At 43.9% G+C, this 18,496-nt stretch overlaps 1 protein-coding gene and 1 pseudogene across 1 annotated transcript in view; both read right to left on the bottom strand.

Annotated features, from left to right (window-relative positions):
- LOC142312873 (uncharacterized) overlaps window positions 1-18,496 on the bottom strand; it is a 346,266-nt gene that overhangs the window by 66,355 nt on the left and 261,415 nt on the right. The window contains exon 24 of the mRNA XM_075351858.1: window positions 5,527-5,586. Within this exon, the coding sequence (XP_075207973.1) occupies window positions 5,527-5,586 (60 nt within the window). The remainder of the gene's footprint in view (window positions 1-5,526; window positions 5,587-18,496) is intronic.
- The window catches only part of LOC142312066 (uncharacterized), an 89,205-nt pseudogene continuing 78,882 nt past the window's right edge, over window positions 8,174-18,496 (bottom strand).

Consider the following 18,496-nt stretch of genomic DNA (forward strand, 5'->3'; position numbering starts at 1 on the left):
CTCCAAATTTGGGAGGAAAGTGTGGGGTGCGTCTTATGCTCTGAAGCTGCGGGGTAGGGAGCTGTGGGGAGTCAGCGCTATGCAGTGGGATCACAGGAGGCAGAGAGGGTCGCTGCTGCAGGATGCCGGCTGCTGGAGAAACCACGTGTGCCCGCTGCTTAAAGTCAGTGAATATTCATTAGCTGCTCCCCGCCCACCTCTCTCTGCAGTCAGCGGGTGTGAGGAGCAGCTAATGAATACTTGTTTAATGTAAACAGCGGTCACACGTGGGAGCTCCAGACGCCGGCTTCCTGCAGCGGCTGCGGAGACTGTGTGTCCGCTGTGTAGGAGGCAGGAGCAGGGGGCCGCTGCACTCAGGTATGGCCCGGGGGAAGTACAGATCACTGGAGTATCCAGGCCAGAGCACGGCATACCTTCACAGCCGCAGTCTCTGTGCTGAGGGCTCAAATTACTTTCACTTTGCTCCTGCTGCCTTTACACTAGAAACAGTCTCCCGTAGCTGACAAGGACCTGCAGTGATGTAATGCAGAGGGGTGGCCAGAGCAGCACAGAACAGCACAGTGCCCGCCTCTTGATTACATCACTGCAGGTCCTTGAGATATGTGAGACTTTGTTTGTAATGCCAGGACCAAACTGAAGCATGGTGAGCAGCACATCAGTAAAAGTAAGGCAATAAATAATATAGTATAAAGGCATTACTGTACACCTGGATGGGGTTGGATCATATACATATATATATATATATATATATATATATATCTCTATCTTTACACACACATACACAAATGCACACACACTATATAACTATATACACACACACACACTATATACACACACACACTATAACTATATACACACACAATCCAGATTGAAGGATCACACACATAATGATGGGGAACATACATATTCCACGATGGGGGCCATATATACCTGGAAGGTACCCAGAATGGAGGATATGAGGACAGAATTTGGGGATATTATTACCTCAGTAACACTGTCAGCAGTAAAATAACAGTGTGTCATGACCACATTCTTTTACTTTAATTTTATTTTTTTCTATTTTTTCCTCCTCTAAAACAAGAGTGCGTCTTATAGTCCGGTGCGTCTTATAGTCCGAAAAATACGGTAGATCCCGTGATCCCAACGTATTGTTACCCCTCTATAAATCACTTGTAAGGCCACATCTGGAATATGGAATTCAGTTTTGGGCTCCACATTTTAAAAAGGACATTCAGAAGTTAGAGTCAGTTCAAAGGCGGGCAACTAGACTATTACAAGGAATGGAAGGCCTCCCATATGATGACAGGTTGAAAAAGTTAGATATGTTTAGCTTAGAAAAAAGACGTCTCATCTCATTTATATGTATAAATACATGTGTGGTCAATATAAAGGACTGGCACATGACTTATTTCTTCCAAAGACAATACTAAGGACCAGGGGGCATTCACTGCGAGTGGAAGAAAAGCGATTCCGACAGCTAAATAGGAAAGGGTTCTTTACAGTTAGAGCAGTCAGACTGTGGAATGCCCTACCACAAGAGGTAGTAATGGCAGACACTATAACAGCTTTCAAAAAAAGGCTGGATGATTTCCTCAGTACACACAACATTGTTGGTTATAAATGACTTTGTGACCAAATGTAGAACTGGTGGAGGAAGGTTGAACTAGATGGACCTAGGTCTTTTTTCAACCTTAGTAACTATGTAACTATGAATGCCTCTTATAGATGGGGCCATCCCTTCCACTTGATAGTACGCAAGGGGGACTCCGTGTTCTTATTGAGGAGGCACTCGGAGATTCCGAATCTTTTTGCCTTCCTGTGAATACCAGACTGTTCAATTCCGGATTGGATGGAGTGGGAACCCCAGGCATCCACGGGGCAACGGAGGAGGAGGGGAGGTGTCCGTCCTACCCAAAGTGGTGAACTCTGAGGGGCATGGCATTTATCGGGTGCTGTCAGGATGGAGGTGTGTCCCAAGGTGTTGTCGACGTGAGACGGAGTCAAGATGCTGGGAGTTTGGAGGTTCTCTCACGGCTCTACGTCCTCAAAGCAAGAGTCCCGGCCATAATGCTAGTTCTTCTGGACACAGTGTATTGACTTAAGTCTATGCAAATTCTATTCCCATGGCAATGGATCGTTCAGGATGTTTTTTTTTCTCATGTTCATTTTGGGTGGTGGGGTTTGTGGGAGGTTAATTGGCAGACCCTCCCTCGTCGGCGGGGAGAAGGGTCATTTAGTATTAATAAGAGGGGCACGGGGTTAGCACTCTGGCCGCAGTCAGTTCTTGTCCCTACCTTTTCCTAAGTAGTCCCTGGGCTGGTCCCTGGCACTGCGAGCGGCAGTCTAGCTGCTTTTCCACTTTCTTGTTCTCTTTTCTGAACTTCCCTTTCTCTCTCTCCACTGCTTCTCCCCCCCTTGCAAATACCCCTTCTTCCCTCTCTACCAACCTCCCCCCCTTTTTTTCTCTCCTCTTCCCAGTTTGTTTCTCCAGGGTCTCGCGACAGAGAATGGTGAAACAGAGGCAGGCCGAACTACGGGTGGGCTCACTGAATGTCAAGGGCCTTCATAGTCCGGAGAAACAGTCTGTTCTTTTGAACTTACTTTGGAAAAATCGAATCCAGGTCGCCTTCCTCCAAGAAACACACTACTGTGAAACTAAACCTTACAGACTCTCTGACAGACAGTACCCTGCAGTGCACCCCTCACCCTCCCCTGATTCTAGCTCAAGAGGCACGAGCATCCTAATGTCCAGCACGCTCCTTTGGGAATTGTTGGACTCTCGGACAGACGACCAGGGAAGGTTTCTGATGCTCAAGGGATGCATTGCAACTCACACTTTTACTTTTGTGGCAATTTACTTGCCTAATACGGGCCAATGCCAGACTTTGCTTCGTTACCTTGAGCAGATAGAGGAATTTTCTGAGGGCACTCTGGTTCTCGGGGGTGACTTTAATGTTATGTTACAGCCGTCGATGGATAGTTCAAAAAGGGTGTCCAGCCTGCCACATATGGCACTGCGCCGGATGAGACGGGGATTACATGACCACCAACTGATAGACATTTGGCGATTGATGCACCCATCAGACAAAGACTTCTCATTTTATTCTGCAGTGCACGACTGCTATTCTAGGTTGGACCTCTTTTTTCTTAAACATGGGGACCAACACTCTCTGGTGGCTTCTTCAATTGAGTGCATATCCTTCTCCGATCACGCTCTGATCACAGTCACTCTATCCCTTGGGTGTCCCATCGGGAGGCAGGGTCAGTGGATACTGGACACCTCCCTACTTAATGAGCCTGTGACAATGCAGGAAATGAGGGAGGCCTTGACGGAATATTTTGACTGTAGTGGGAGGGAGGAGGTGTCCCCCAACATTGTGTGGGAAGCTCACAAATGTGTTGTGAAGGGATTGTTTATTAAACACGGGGCTTGTCTGAAAAGGGAACGGGAAGCTGAAGTTACATCTCTCCTAGTGGACATAAGGGAGTTGGAAGCAGTACACAAGGGGTCTCTGGGAGGGGACGTGGGTGCGAACCTGGTCAGGAAGAGGGAGGAACTACGGTCCCTGCTTATCATAAAGCTAAGGGAGTGCTAGCTAAGTGTAGGCGGCATTTCTATGAATTTGGCAATAAGAGTGGCAGGGCCCTGCAGACTCAGAGAGCGAGGGGCTACGTTCCTAGAGTGCACATTTCTGGGGACAGGTGGGCGACTTTACTGAAAGACATTGCTTCCGCCTTTAAAGAATTTTACTCCTCTCTCTACTCAATAGACGGGGGCGGTCTGAGAGGGCCAGGACGGAATTGCGTCAGCGTATCCAGAAGTACATTTCGGTAAAGACCCTACCTCTTGTTCTAGCTACCGACCCATCTCCCTCCTCAACACAGACTTGAAGCTCTTTATTAGAATATTATCAGATAGACTCTCTCCACTGCTGGGGGGGATTGTTCACCCGGACCAGGCTGGGTTCATGATGGGAAAGGAAGCGAGGGACAACACCACTAAAGCGTTGAACTTAATCCACAAGGCTAAATCTGAAGGGTTGCCCTTGATGCTCCTGTCGACCGACGCAGAAAAAGCGTTCGACAGAGTGAATTGGATATTCATGGAGGAGGTTCTGCAGGCAGTGGGGTTGGGGAGGATGATGCTCAGGTGGCTATGCTCTTTGTATAGTAACCCTTCGGCTGTGGTCAGGGTGAACGGTCTCCTTTCCGATAGATTCCCCATTCTTAATGGCACAAGGCAGGGCTGCCCTCTTTCGCCCTTGATCTTTATTCTGACTCTGGAACCCTTGCTTAGCCGAATTAGAGGTAACATTAATATTTCGGGCCCTAAAGTTGCTGGTTCCACTTACAAAATTGCGGCGTATGCTGACGGCTTACTTTTCTTTACTACTAACCCTCGGGTTTCCCTCCCCAATCTACTGAGAGAGCTTGAAACCTACTCCTCTCTTTATAATTTTAGAATTAACATGTCAAAATCGGAGGCTCTAAATGTATCTCTTTCCCTGGATCAAGTAACTTTGCTACAATCCACGTTCGGTTGTAGGTGGGCTAGTCACTCTTTGAGGTACTTGGGGGTCCAGTTGGCTGCGGACACTAGTCAATTATATAATTTGAACTATCTTCCTCTCCTGCAGTCTATTAGAACAGATTGCGCAAACTGGGTGAGGGGCCTCTTCATCTGGTTTGGGAGATGTGCAATATTGAAGATGAATATTTTACCACGTCTCTTATATCTTTTTCAGTCCCTGCCGATTGGGATCCCGAGTTCTTTCTTCAAGGAACTGGCTTCACTACATACCAAATTTATCTGGGCGAATAAGCCGGCGAGACTTTCCTATTCCCTTTTGTGCAGACCTAAGTTTAGGGGAGGTCTGGGAATCCCTGATCTGAAAAAATATTAATGGGCTACACATATGGTTAGGGTTCTGGATTGGTGCCACCACTCTAGGACGAAGCCTTGGGTCGCCCTGGAACAGAGCTTCTCGGCCATACATCTCCCGGCCATTGCTTGGCTCTTGAACTTTTCCCCGACTACTTTGAGATCTCACCCCACTATTGGCGCTACTCTGGAATCCTGCTCGAGAGGCGAGGTTCGACGTCTTCTCCTGCCAGTGCTTCCCCCATGTCACATATATTAGGTGATCCAGATTTCCGTCCTGGACTCTCGGACCCCGTTTTTCTGAGCTGGGTTCAGGGGGGCAGATTCAGAGCTTGCCACCTGGGAGGGGAGGGTGACTGGCCATCTCTTCCGGATATCAGTGGTCTCTTGCCTTCGGATCCTCTGGGGAGATGGAGGGATATGCAGTTAAGGCACTTCATGTGCTCCCTTCCCTGCTTCACTCAGTACGCCGGGCCTCTCATGAGATTCGAAAAATTGTGCCTGGTAGAGGGTGCCCTGCGGCACTCACTTTCCCTGGCATACAATTTGCTATCAGACCCGGGAGATTTGCCCCCCCGGCCTACTTGCTGCAGTGGGAAAGGGACCTAGGGATTGCTCTGATTCGCAAAGAAATAACATCTTACTGCTGGCACATAAAACCTCGATCAGTTCCAGACTGTTGGAGGCTAATTTCAAACTGCTGGCTAGGTGGTACAGAGTAAAAACTAGACTTCATAAGATATTCCCCTCAGTCGACGCCGGCTGCTGAAGATGTGGCTCGGGGGAGGGTGATTACGTGCACGTCTTCTAGTCCTGCCCTTCTTTGCAGCGGTTTTGGTCAGAGGTGAGGGAGGTAATTAGACCGGTGACCGGTACAAATGAGACACTGGGTCCGGAACTGTTTATCTTACAGTTATCGGAACTCCCGGCTCCTAAATACAAGCGCTCCTTGCTAAGATTTCTGGTCATGGCCGCCAGGTCTTGCATCCCGCTTGGCTGGAAGTCCACTACCCCCCCACACTGACACAGTGGGTTTCAAGGATTAACGACCTAATGCATATGGATGATTTGACATCCTCTCTCAATGATCGACAGGAAGATTTTCATAGGACTTGGTTTCCATGGTTGGAGTTCATTTACTCGGCGGAATACGCTAGATTGCTCTCTGTTCCACGGGAGTCGTGATGCCCTCCCCCCCCCCTTTTTTTTTTCTTGCTTTCTCTCCCCCTCACTTATTTGCCCCCCATCTTCCCCTATTTTCCTCTCCCCCTATTCCCCTTTCTACCTCTCTCTCTCTTAACCCGCTTTAAACTTTCTTCAGGCTTTGCTCTCTCTTTCTTCGCTCTATATTCTACCCTCTTTGTGTTGGGTTGGTTCATAAAAGGTTTAAATCGGGCCAGACTCGAGCAGTTGTGGGGACGGGATTTGTACATGTGTGCAGATTGTTAGGTTACATGTCAATGTTAAATATTAAATATGTGAAATAATTTAAGCTGCTCTGTGTGGAGCAGGAGATATCTTGTATTGATTTGAGTCTGTCTTTAAAATAAAGAATTTAAAAAACAAAGAAAACAGAACCGAGTCGGAAGTTGGGAGATCAGGTATGCAGAGGGGAACACAAACAACAGACAGGAATGGGAAGTCAGGGACTGGGACAGACGGACAAACTGGGGAGGGTACAGGTCAGGGCACAGTAACAAGGAGTCAGATCAAACAGGAATTCTCACCAGAGCTAGTCACAGGCTGCAGAGCAGAACTATAACCAGCAATTGCAGAGACCAGATATAGTGTCTCCTGAAACCAGAACAAGGCTGATGGGAGTTAACCCCTGACATGACCAGGCAGGGTCTGGGAAACTCTGCAGTGGAGAATCCCGGTCCTGGATCGTGACAGTAACCCCCTCTCAAGGGGGGGGGGGGGCACTTGACCCCCAGGTAACCGTCTATGTAAGGCACGAACCAGTCGACTGGCATGGACAGATCGTGCTGGGACCTAGGACCAACGATACTCCGGTCCATAACCCCTCCAATGTACTAAGTACTGAAGCGAGCTGCGGACCATCCAGAAGTCGATAATGCGCTCAACTTCATATTCCATCTACCAATCAACAGAAATGGGAGGAGGAGGAGATGGAGACTCAGAACCAGGATGCAATTGCAGAGACCAGATATAATGTCTCCTGAAACCAGAACAAGGGTGATGGGAGTTAACCCCTGACATGACCAGGCCGGGTCTTGGAAACTCTGGAGTGGAGAATCCCAGTCCTGGATCATGACAAAAACAACTACACCAAAAAGGAAGTCATGGAATAATAGAAATCACAGGATGGATAACCATGTTAATGATATGCAAATTATCAAAGATGGAAACAAGATTTTCAAAACATCTTGATTTACTCAGTATTGTGTGAGAGCCACGTGCAGAAACAAAGATTATTAATGGTTGTTTGAGGAATGTTTTACTACACTGAATGCATTTTGGCATGCAGGTTATCACGTACCATTGCAATATCTATAGAACAGATTACCTTTCAAAGTCAGTTTTAAGATCTTTGTATTTGATTTCCCCCAAAAGCATTAGCTTGCTACATTCCCACATGTTATACTTCTGTAAGGGACACAAGAAAAGTGATGACTTGGACCAGACCTGGGAAAAGTGCAACCCACAGGCCACACAGTTTTTTTTCTACCCCAGCCCTGGACCAGGGATAGGTAAAGGGATAGAAACAGAAACCATGCGCCTGCCTCTTCTCCCAGCGTCACAATTTCAAAGGTACTCATATCTTCAAGATTCAGTCACCGTTGAACAAAATGGTGAAACAGGGTGTCACACTCGGTACATGGAAGTACCAAACGAACGGCGAAATGGAAGAAAAACTCTTTGTCTAGGGAAAGGGAAGATGGTGACCCCTGACCAAACCTACTGCTGGTCCCTGACCACCCTAGATAGGTTCCGCACCTATGCGCCGAGCCGGATACCTGACCCTAGGAAAGAGACAGACCGACAAGGAAAGAGAGACAGAGAGACAGACAGACAAACAGAGAGGGAGACAGACAGAGGCTGGGAAAGAAACAGAGAGACAGTTACTATCCCGGGCAAAGCCGGGTGCAACAGCTAGTTTTTTTTTATATATCTAAAAAAATAAACTATTACAAAAAAGAAAAAAAATGTATTTACAGTATGTCATATTTTTTTTTCTCTTTTATGTGTTGTCAAAAAGTTGAACGAATAACCAAAATGTCTGTTAGGAGAATTCAGCCTTTACCAAGTGAGGAGACAAAGACATCTGAGTTCGAAGCAGAATTTGTTTTTATTTACCTTGCTAGCAAGATGTATTCTCAACAAGATGTCTTACACAAATACATTTTTTTCAAACTTATATAGATAATTCTAGTTGTTATATTACGTCATAGCTAAAGCAGTTAAGACTGGTTCTTGCAATAAGTAAGAATTTCTTGAATTGATAATACTATTTATGCAAAGCGTCGGTTATAAATAGGAAGTTTACCTAACAACGTTTTCCTTTGTAACCTTTGTATACTGCTATTGTGGTTATTCCAAACTAAAGATATTCAGTCTTAAGTTTGACCACATGTCTTCTGCCTCCTAAAGATAAGGAACATCTCTGACCACAAAGGAGAACTCTCTTTTTTGCTATCATAAGGTGATACCATAGCAATTTTATCTTAACTTCCTTTTCTAGGGTAAGTTGAACAAATTCCATACATATTTTATTAGTTGTTAAACTCCTGTCCTATACATTATAGCTAAAGCTTATTTTAACCTGTTATAATTTACCGTATTTTTTATTTTATAAAATGCACTGGATTATAAGACGCACCCCAAATTTAGAGGAGGAAAATAGGAAAAAAATTTTTACTGTTAAAATGAGGGTCCATCTTATAATACCAGTGCGTCTTAATCCAGGGGGGAGTAGCGGTGGTGGAGCAGCTAAAGAAGGTCACAGGAGGCAGGGCGATATTGCGGGCTCAGAGGAGGGGGGTGTTGCGACTCAGGAGGGTCAGCGATACTGCAGACTCGGGGGTGTTCGGCGGCGGCAGTCGCCAGTGAGCTTCTGGTGGGCTGTGGGGGGTGTCATTGATCTGCCGGCTGGCTGTGGGGGTGACACTGCAGTGGAGCGACTCTGGAGGGTCACAGGACGGAGGATGACAAGACAGGAGGGGTCTCGGCAGCGAGTGCCATTGATCTGACTGGGGGCTCCATTGAATCACCCGCAGTTGATGAGATGGACTTCTAGAAAATGGCCGTGGAGGCGGTGCGTGCGCAGATAGGACTCCGCGGCCATTTTCTTGAAGTCCATTGTGGCAATCTGCGCATGCACCGCCTCCGCAGCCATTTTCTTGAAGTCCATCGTGTCAACCATGGGCGATTCAATGGAGCCTGCAGTCAGCTAAATCCACCTGCCGCTGAGACACAATCCTGAGTCGCTCCACTGCACTGCAGGCCACCGGCAGCTCAATGGCACCCGCCGCCGCAACATCCCCGCAGCCAGCCTGCAGATCATTGGCACCCACCGTGACATCTCTGAGCCTGTTCTGTGACCCTGCCTCCTATAACCCCGCTCCACCACCGCTGTCCCGGTAAGCTCAGTTTCACACATCCGGCTTTTTGCCGGTTTGGTGGATGCGGCGCACGCCAGTACAGTACAGTTGCAGCGCCGCAACTTCCGGGTCACATGCTCCGGTCACATGACAGCATGTGATCGGCGCTTGTAGCGCTGCCACTGTACTGTATACACTGTACTGGTGTGCGCCGCATCCGCCAAACTGACGAAAAGCCGATTGTGTGAAACCGGGGTAAGTCATATCCGTTTTGTAAAACGCACCCTCATTTAACCGCCAGTTTTGCAGGAAAAAAAGTGTGTCTTACAATCTGGAAAATATGTTAACATATTGATTATATGCACACATATAATGAATAAATGATATATTTATTAGAAATATTATAACTACTTCTACTTCTGTGTGTGAATTCTCTGATGTTTAACAAGATGTATTTTCTGAATAAAACATTTTCCACATTCTGAACATAAAAATGGCTTCTCCCCTGTGTGAATTCTCTGATGTGCAGCAAGTTTGTACTTATCGCTACAACATTTCCCACATTCTGAACAAGAAAATGGCTTCTCCCCTGTGTGAATTCTTTGATGAGTAACAAGATGTATTTTCTGATTAAAACATTTCCCACATTCTGAACATGAAAATGGCTTTACCCCTGTATGAGTTCTCTGATGCGCAGCAAGTTTGTATTTATCGCTACAACATTTCCCACATACTGAACATGAAAATGGCTTCACCTCTGTGTGAATTTTCTGATGTCTTATTAAAACGTGATGATGATGAAAACGTTTTCCACATTCTAAACATGAAAATAGTTTCTCCCCTGTGTGAGTTACTTGGTGAGAAAGAAGACTTGTTTTCTGATTAAAACGTTTACCACATTCTGAACATGAAAATGGCTTTTCCCCTGTGTGAGTTCTCTGATGTATAACAAGTTGGCATTTCTCACTATAACATTTTTCACATTGTGAACATGAATATGGCTTCTCCCCTGTGTGAATTCTTTGATGTCTAACTAAACCCTTGGGCCATTGAAAAGATTTACCACATTCTGAACATGAAAAAAGCTTCTCACCTGTGTGAATTCTCTGATGAGAAATAAGATATGCTTTCTTTGTAAAGCATTTCCCACATTCTGAACATGAATATGTTTTCTCCCCTGTGTGAATTCTCTGATGAGAAATAAGAGGTGATTTCTTTGTAAAACATTTCCCACATTCTGAACAAGAAAATAGCTTCTCCTCTGTGTGAGTTCTCTGATGTCTAACAAGATGTGATTTCCTTTTAAAACATTTCCCACATTGTGAACATGAATATGGCTTCTCCCCTAGGTAAGCTTTCTTATGGTCGACAGCTCTTTTACGACGTTTCTTTTGCATATCGGTTGTTGGTGAAGTGGAGGAACGGGCCTGATGAAAAGGAATGGAAGATAGATTTTTTTTTATAAAGGCATGAGGTATAGCTGGGCTAATGGGATGTTCTTCACATATATCTGGTGTAATAGTATGTTCATCTGCTGTAAAATCCGGAAATATCTGATAATCCTCTGAGCTCCTTGTAAATTCATCTGCCAATAGCAAAATCGGTTTAATAATTTTTCAGTAACAATGCATTGAAAATCTATTATTATTTATATTCTACAACATTTACATACAAATTGTAGTACGATTTAATTATCAAATGACCGATTTAAACCACGGACTAAGAGAGAAAAGTGATAAAGAACAACCTGGTTGCGCAATATCATAATTTTAAAATTAGTCTTCTTCATAGGTTCATGTTTCAATTTGCCTGTAAGGGTATATGAAAAATGATTTACAGCAGTTCCCTCTGCAAGTCCTCCTTCTTGCGTAGATCCCCAATCTTCAGACATATCTGAGCATGAAAAATACTTAAACACATATGTGACTAACGTTCGATAGTTATTAAAGTGGCCCTTATTGGTTTGTTTTGTTTTTCATTGAACTTTCCTTCTCATCACAAATCTTCAAAGCTATGGTTTCATTTCTATGTTTATATTTCATCTTCTGGCTGTGTTTTATTGGCACTGGTCACAAAATATGTTTTAATGTCCCATGAACTAGCACAGCAAAATCTCAGCTCCCTGCTTCACTTTCCAAGGTTGTTTAGCACACTGCAGACAAGTATAAATGCAAGCATAGGCCCTGATTTATTAAGACTAGCAATTTTCTCACCGGTCTTAATGAGGGGGTGTGGTGGAGTCAGACACTCCTGATTCATGAAGAAGTGCACGCCAAGGACTGGAGTGAGATTTTTTTGAGTATGGAACTCTACAGCTAGTGATGATTGGACGAACTGTGGCATCATGCTCCCGCAGTGCCTCCATCTCGCCCCAGTTCTGCTCATGCTGAAGACTCTGACTTGCGGCAACATTTTGAGACTTTTCAAAGCTTTACGACACTATTTTGGAGGACAGGTGTTGATGAATCAGAGGCATAAAGCTGCAAATGGACCCTAATAATTCCACAATTGACAAACTTGACTGACACGACTTTCGACATTGCGAATGCAGCCTTATTAAACTAAATGACTCCATCAAGGACAGTATGTGGCTTTGTAAAAAAATATCAGACAATAGCCCTCAGCAGAGACAAGAGTGCAATTAAAGGGAACCAATCACCAGCATTTTCCTATATAACCTAAAGCCAGTGCTATACTAGCGCTATCAGGCTGATTCTATACATAACTTTAGTAGTCAGCTCGGATATATAGATTTTGAAATTCAAGAAAGTAAAGTTTCTTAAATCATCAGCTTATTGAGTGACAGCAGCTGCGGATCAGATAATAGCTGGGGGGGGGGTATTCATAGTTATCATATCCCTCTGTTAGAATTAGCATAAGCATTATACAATCGATTTAATTTTTTACTTGCAGGACCTGTGTGAGGTCATACCCATGTGACCAGAAGGGGTGAGGCCTCAGCCAACAGAAAATGTTGCTTCTTGGTATCAGCTTTGTTGGTTGAGCCCCCACGCCTTCTGGTCACATAGGTATGACCTTAGCACAGGTCCTCCAAGTCAAAAATTAAATCGATTGTATAATACTTATGCTAATTCTAACAGGGGGCAGGGATAACTATGAATACCCCCCCTCCAGCTATTATCTGACCCTCAGCTGCTGTCACTCAAGCAGCTGATGATTTTATAACCTTTACTTTCTTAGATTTCAAAACCTATACAATCGAGCTGACCACTAAAGGTATGTATAGACTCAGCCTGATAGTGCCAGTATAGCACTGGCTTTAGGTTATATATGAAAATCCTGGTGATTGGTTCCGTTTAAAAGGGGAAAAAATATAAGTATAAATGTTTTAATTTAAAAAAAAAAAAAAAAAAATACATGTACATTTGTTATGCTATAAAATCTGAAAAATTTGTTAAGTTTTGATATTTTCAGCTTCAGCTTAGACATTATGAAGAGCAGCTGTTGCCATTTGCCAAGAAAACCTAATGTAATGCTACGGTAGATCACAATAGGACTGCAGTAAATGAGGGGGAAATCTGCTTCATGTATTACTCCTCCACTGCCCTTCTGGGCGTATGCGAAAGGAGAGGGGAGTATAACATTTAGAATCACAATAGTTTAATAATAAAACAACTTGGTTTGCTGCACAAATTTATGAGACCTGTTAAGTTTTTATTTTCTGTTGATGGAGATGTGCAAGGGCTTTTAGTATGTGTTGATTTGACATTTTTATTGATACCATTTTGTGACTGCAGACTTGTGAATCCTTCCAGCGCACTCAATGTGCACTGCGAGGATTCGCTGGGGTCTGTACCAAAAACGGTGGTCATGTATGTGATATGCATACTCCAGGCCATAAGTCGTCCAGTGGGTACAACCTCGCTCAATACATGCTCCCTGTGTCTGTGGTTTACTTGTATTCGCGTCTTAAAGACATGCATTAATACCCCCCTCCGAAAAGACAGCTGACTTCTGCAACTGTCTAACAGAAAGGAGGGGAGGTAAAAAAATTAAAATGTTTTTGCTCCCTTTTCTGTTGCCGCCACCACAGCCCGCCACCCTAGGCACTGGACCTCTGGACTTGGGTGCCAGTTTTTTGCAATGAGTCTTCAATCAGATGGTTTTTTGTGGAAAGCCATATATTATCTCCAAGAGCGAGGTTGGGTACAGGTTGACGGTGTCTTTCAACACGTTTCTTAGCTCTTGCTGCAGCTAAATTATCCTGTACCTCAGTCCAGATGTTATAGATGTCCTGATAGATGCTGTACACAACAGGAAGTAGGCTTTAGCTGTAGTATGCAGAGGGAGATGAGTTACTCGGTTGAACATTGTAACAAATGGAGATCACCCAGGAGACTCAAATAGAATTATTATGGATGAACTCAGCCCATGGAAGCATGTAAGGCCAGTTATCTTGGAGAGAATTGAAGGATATTCGCAAATATTGTTACATGGACTGATTAATTCTTTTAGTCTGTCCATTGCTTTAGGTGTGATATGCTGAAGAGAAGTCCGGGAAACTTTTTAAATTCTTGCAGAGTGCACTCCAGAACCTAGAAACAAATTTCACCTCACAGCCAGAGACTATACAAGCTGGAAGGCCAAGGAACTGGAAAATTTCTTTATAAAATGCTTGAGCCAACTGTGGAGCGCAAAATGCATTTGAACTTATCAGGGATTCAGCCTATGACTGGACTGAAAATACGCTAGGGTTTTGTGATCAGTATATATAGTCACTGGGAATTAGCTCCTTCAAGAAGATGTTGCCATTCTTCAATGCCCAATTTTATGGCTAAAAGTCCATAGTTTCCAATGGAATAATTTCATTCTGCTTGATACAATTTCCTGGAGAAGAATCCACAGGGATGATTTCTTGCTCTAAACGAATAATGCTAGAGATATGCTCCTACACCAATAGCGGAGTCATCCACTTAAAAGATGTTCACATCAGGATGGTGCAGAACTGGAGTAGTAGAAAAAAAAACAACTTTAGCTCTTGAGAGGCTCAAACTGCAGATTCTGACCAGTTCCAGGAATTAACGTCCTTCCAAGTTAGGACCATCCGAGTGCAAACACTTGAGTGTTTAGTTTTTAATAAACAGATAGTGATAATTATTAAAGCCAATGAATCTTTATAGAGTCTTGAGAAAGACCAGCTTTGACCAATACAATATGTAAACTTTCTCTGGGTTTCACCACTAGTAGAGATGATGTGAGCAAGGAATGGCAATGCTTGTTGGTGAAAAAGACACTTCTCAAACTTGGCAAAGAGCTGATTTTGTGTCATTAAAACGGAGCGGACATGTGAGTTATGAGAGTCCAAGTCTGGAAAAGATTAAGATGTTGTCCAGATGCACTAAGAGATATTGATACTGGACATTATGAAAGATCTAGTTCACAAAGTGTTGGAAAGCAGTCGGTGAATTGCACACTACAAGATGTATCACCAGATATTTATAGTGGCCATCAGAGTGTTGAATGCTGTCTTCCATTCATCACCCTATTTGATGTGGATTAAGTTATAAGAGTCGCCCAGGTCTAACTTAGTGAAGACGGCAGCACCTTTAATCCTGTCGAATTACTCAAGAAATGAGGTGCAATGGATGACAATCTTTCAGAGTGATTTTATTCAAGCCATCTTCCTTTTTAACGAAGAAGAAACTTACACCAGCTGGGAAGGAATATTTCAAAATAAATCCCTTCTATAGGTTCTCTTTAATGCAGGCTAACATTGCCTCAGTCTCTGAGAGAGATAGAGGATAAACTCTCCCTCTGGTTGGTTCCATGCCTTGAAGAAGGGGAATGGCGCAGTGATATGGCCCATGAAGCAGTAGTAACTTGGCTTCTGCTTGGCGAAGACGTCTAAAGTCCTGATAGGGCGCAGGCAGATTGGAGGCAAAAAATGCTCAACTGAGTTTCATAAGTGGCTGAGGTAGAGTTTTGAGGCAATTGCAAAAGCAACATGGACCTCCCTGGAGAATGTTGTCAATCGACCAGTCAATGACCAGAGCATAACTCTGTAGCCACAGAAGTCCCAAAAGCACAGGTGCATCAGAGAGTGGCAAAATTAAAAAATAAATATCCTCAAAGAGTAGTACACCAATCTGAAAAGTTACCTTCTCTGTCCGGAATTGGATTCGATCTCCTGGAAGGCACAGCTATTTGTGGAGATTAGTTTTAAATGCATCCAAAGGGAAACAAAATACATTTTCAGCTTTTTTGGCCAAAGAAAAGTAAATGAAATTCTCCAATGCTCCAGAATCAGCAAATGCTTGTCCTGTGCACACACAGAAATAGACATAGGCATAGGTAATTTATCTTTAGTGGAGTTACTCCCAGGGTAATACCTCCTCTCTTGGCTTGGGGTTAAATTTCCCTGTTTGGCCTTCATTTTGGAAGTGCAATCCCATTCACCACAATATAAACAAAGACCATCTGAAAGTAGACAGAATCTTTCGGCCGATTTGCTAAAGTTCTAGAGTGGCCAGTCTCGGAGATGATTTTGAAGACGCTCTTGGGAGGAGATACATGAGAATATAAAGTTTTTTTCCCTAGATTGCTCTTTAAAACAGAAGTCCACATGAGTAAAGAAAAAATAAATAGTCAAGTGAAGAAGACAAATCCCTACCCGCAAGATGCTCTTTGATATGAATGAACAGGCCAGTGTAGAAGACAGCCAGAAGAGTGTAATTGTTCCAAGCCAATTCAGGGTACGGAACTGGATGTCCATGGAGCTAGTACTGTGTCTTAGCCACAATATGAAATAGGCAGCTAACTGAAAGCGACCTGGTTCATCAAAAAACTTGACAGAATGCAGGCAGAAAGGAGGTTAGAGAGTGCATGAGGGGATCCTCCCATTGCCACAAGGGCACAGCCCATGCCAAAGCATCATCAGACAATAAAGAAAAAAATGCACGCCACTTGACACAGTCAGAAAAAAAACGCTGAGGGCACAATTCAGAGTGCAATGATTCACAACATCCCCGAAGACATTAGGATCACCATTAAAACGTGCAGTGTCTGAACATATGGAGCGGTTTCCCAAAAATAGTGTTGGACATTACGTTGTGGCAAGAGCTGAGGAGCTGGTGGAGAGACAACAGGTATCGAAGACAGTGCATCCAGATGGCCTGAGAGGGTTTGCACAGCCTGGACAAGTTCACGTTCTCCGACAGCCAGTTGTATCACAAGTCCACGCAATTCATCTGTATCTCACAGCAATGGTGTTTTTGCTGTGCTATTGGGATCCATCATAGGCTCACCTGGTGAGTTGGAGCCTCCAAGCCCAAGGTCTGGTTAAGCACAGAGGCCTCGGGTATGGATGCAGTAGGCTGGTAATCCACTGGGGAAACAGGTAACAGAGGTACTGGGGGCTGCAGGCAGATGGGAGTCCGGTAGCAGAAGCCGCAGACAGAAGGAAATCCAGTAACAACGGTAGTGGAAGCTGCAGGCAGACAGGTAGCAAAGGTCCTGTCCTGGAGACTGCATGGCAGGCAGGACTCCAGAAGACTAAATATACAGACACAGGTATGTGTCTTGGTAGGCGTAATATTTTCGCACACAGATGATAAAATGCAATCACGCTGGGCCATCTGTAAAGCCCAATATCGAACACAACGGAATTCAGTGAACCAGGGTGAGGAAAACAAAGTTCGGATCCAGGACAAGTGCTTTGATTAATCATTTGTCGGAAGGCAGGAAAAGAAAACCCGGCAGTGATAGGGAGCGGGGCTAACAGGGCAACACAACCTCACGTGAGCTCTTGGAACGCAAGCTCCATCACCTCTGGAATGGCACCAGCATAGGAGGTAAGTATAAGCTATTTTATTTTAATGGAGCCAAACTTGAAGATGAGAAAGGGTTGGCCAAGTGGATAACCCCTGTTATATGCTTAACGGCATACCTAGACATATCCACTGAGCACAGATGTTCTGTTAGGTATGTGAATGCTGAAATATCTCATCTGTAACTGCTCGGGGAGATCATAAAAAGTATAATTGTTTTTTACTTGTTTAAGTACTAAATTTTTAAGCATAAAATCCATTTAAAAAATAATGTGTAAGTATGCCTAAAATTCGATGCATAATTGTAACCAGTGACAGTAACATCTGTAACTTCTTTGCATTTAGTGGTCACTAACCTGTGCGGTTATCTGTAGGAATATCCTCTTTACACCGCTCATCACCCCTCACATATGTCTCTGTAGTATTAATATGGGTCAGATCTTCATCCTGAAACAAAATATTGCACCAGTTATAGACAGATGTTGGGTGAAAGTATTTCAAAAGGCAGAAAAGATCAAAAGGGCTGCAAGTTTCCTGTATAATCCAACCTGTTGGCTCTTATTTCTAACTAGCAGTCTAAATAACCAGAAAATTGTGAGAACATCCAGACAATATCAAATATCAATAATCAACTTTATCCTCTCCACCAAGTATAAAACATGCACTCAATGGCCATATTATTAAATGCATCCATCGGATATTATGTAGAATCTCTTTTGGTCTTCAGAACCTTAGCAATTTATCGCGTCACAGATTTCACTGGGTGATACAATAATTCTGTAGGAGTATTGACTCATGAGGACAGGTTGGTTCTTGCAATTATTGTAAATTACATGAAGGTAGTGACATGCTCTTTACTATCCGCTCTACCCTCTCCCAGAAATGCTATATAGGATTATGATCTGAGGACTGAGAAGGGTGGCAAACAAGAAAAACTTGCTGTTATATTCCTGGAACTTAACCGTGACTATACAACCATTTTGCCATGGTGCATGAAGTGATTAACTAGATAGGCAAAAATGTTGTTAAAGAATCATTTTTGAGGTTAAAAATGTATTTTAATATTCACTCCTCAACGTTATAAAATTCTGTGAAGCACCTAGGAGTTCCAGGTGCTCACCAAACATCTAGATAAATTCTCAAAGGGGTCTAGTTTCCACAATGGGGGTCACTTGTGGGGGAGCTCCACTGTTTTGGCACCTCAGAGGCTCTCCAAACGCAATAGGGCATCTACTAACAATTGCAGCTATTTTAGCGTTCGAAAA

The sequence above is a fragment of the Anomaloglossus baeobatrachus genome, chromosome 5 (genome assembly GCF_048569485.1).
Source record: "Anomaloglossus baeobatrachus isolate aAnoBae1 chromosome 5, aAnoBae1.hap1, whole genome shotgun sequence".
NCBI lineage: Eukaryota > Metazoa > Chordata > Amphibia > Anura > Aromobatidae > Anomaloglossus > Anomaloglossus baeobatrachus.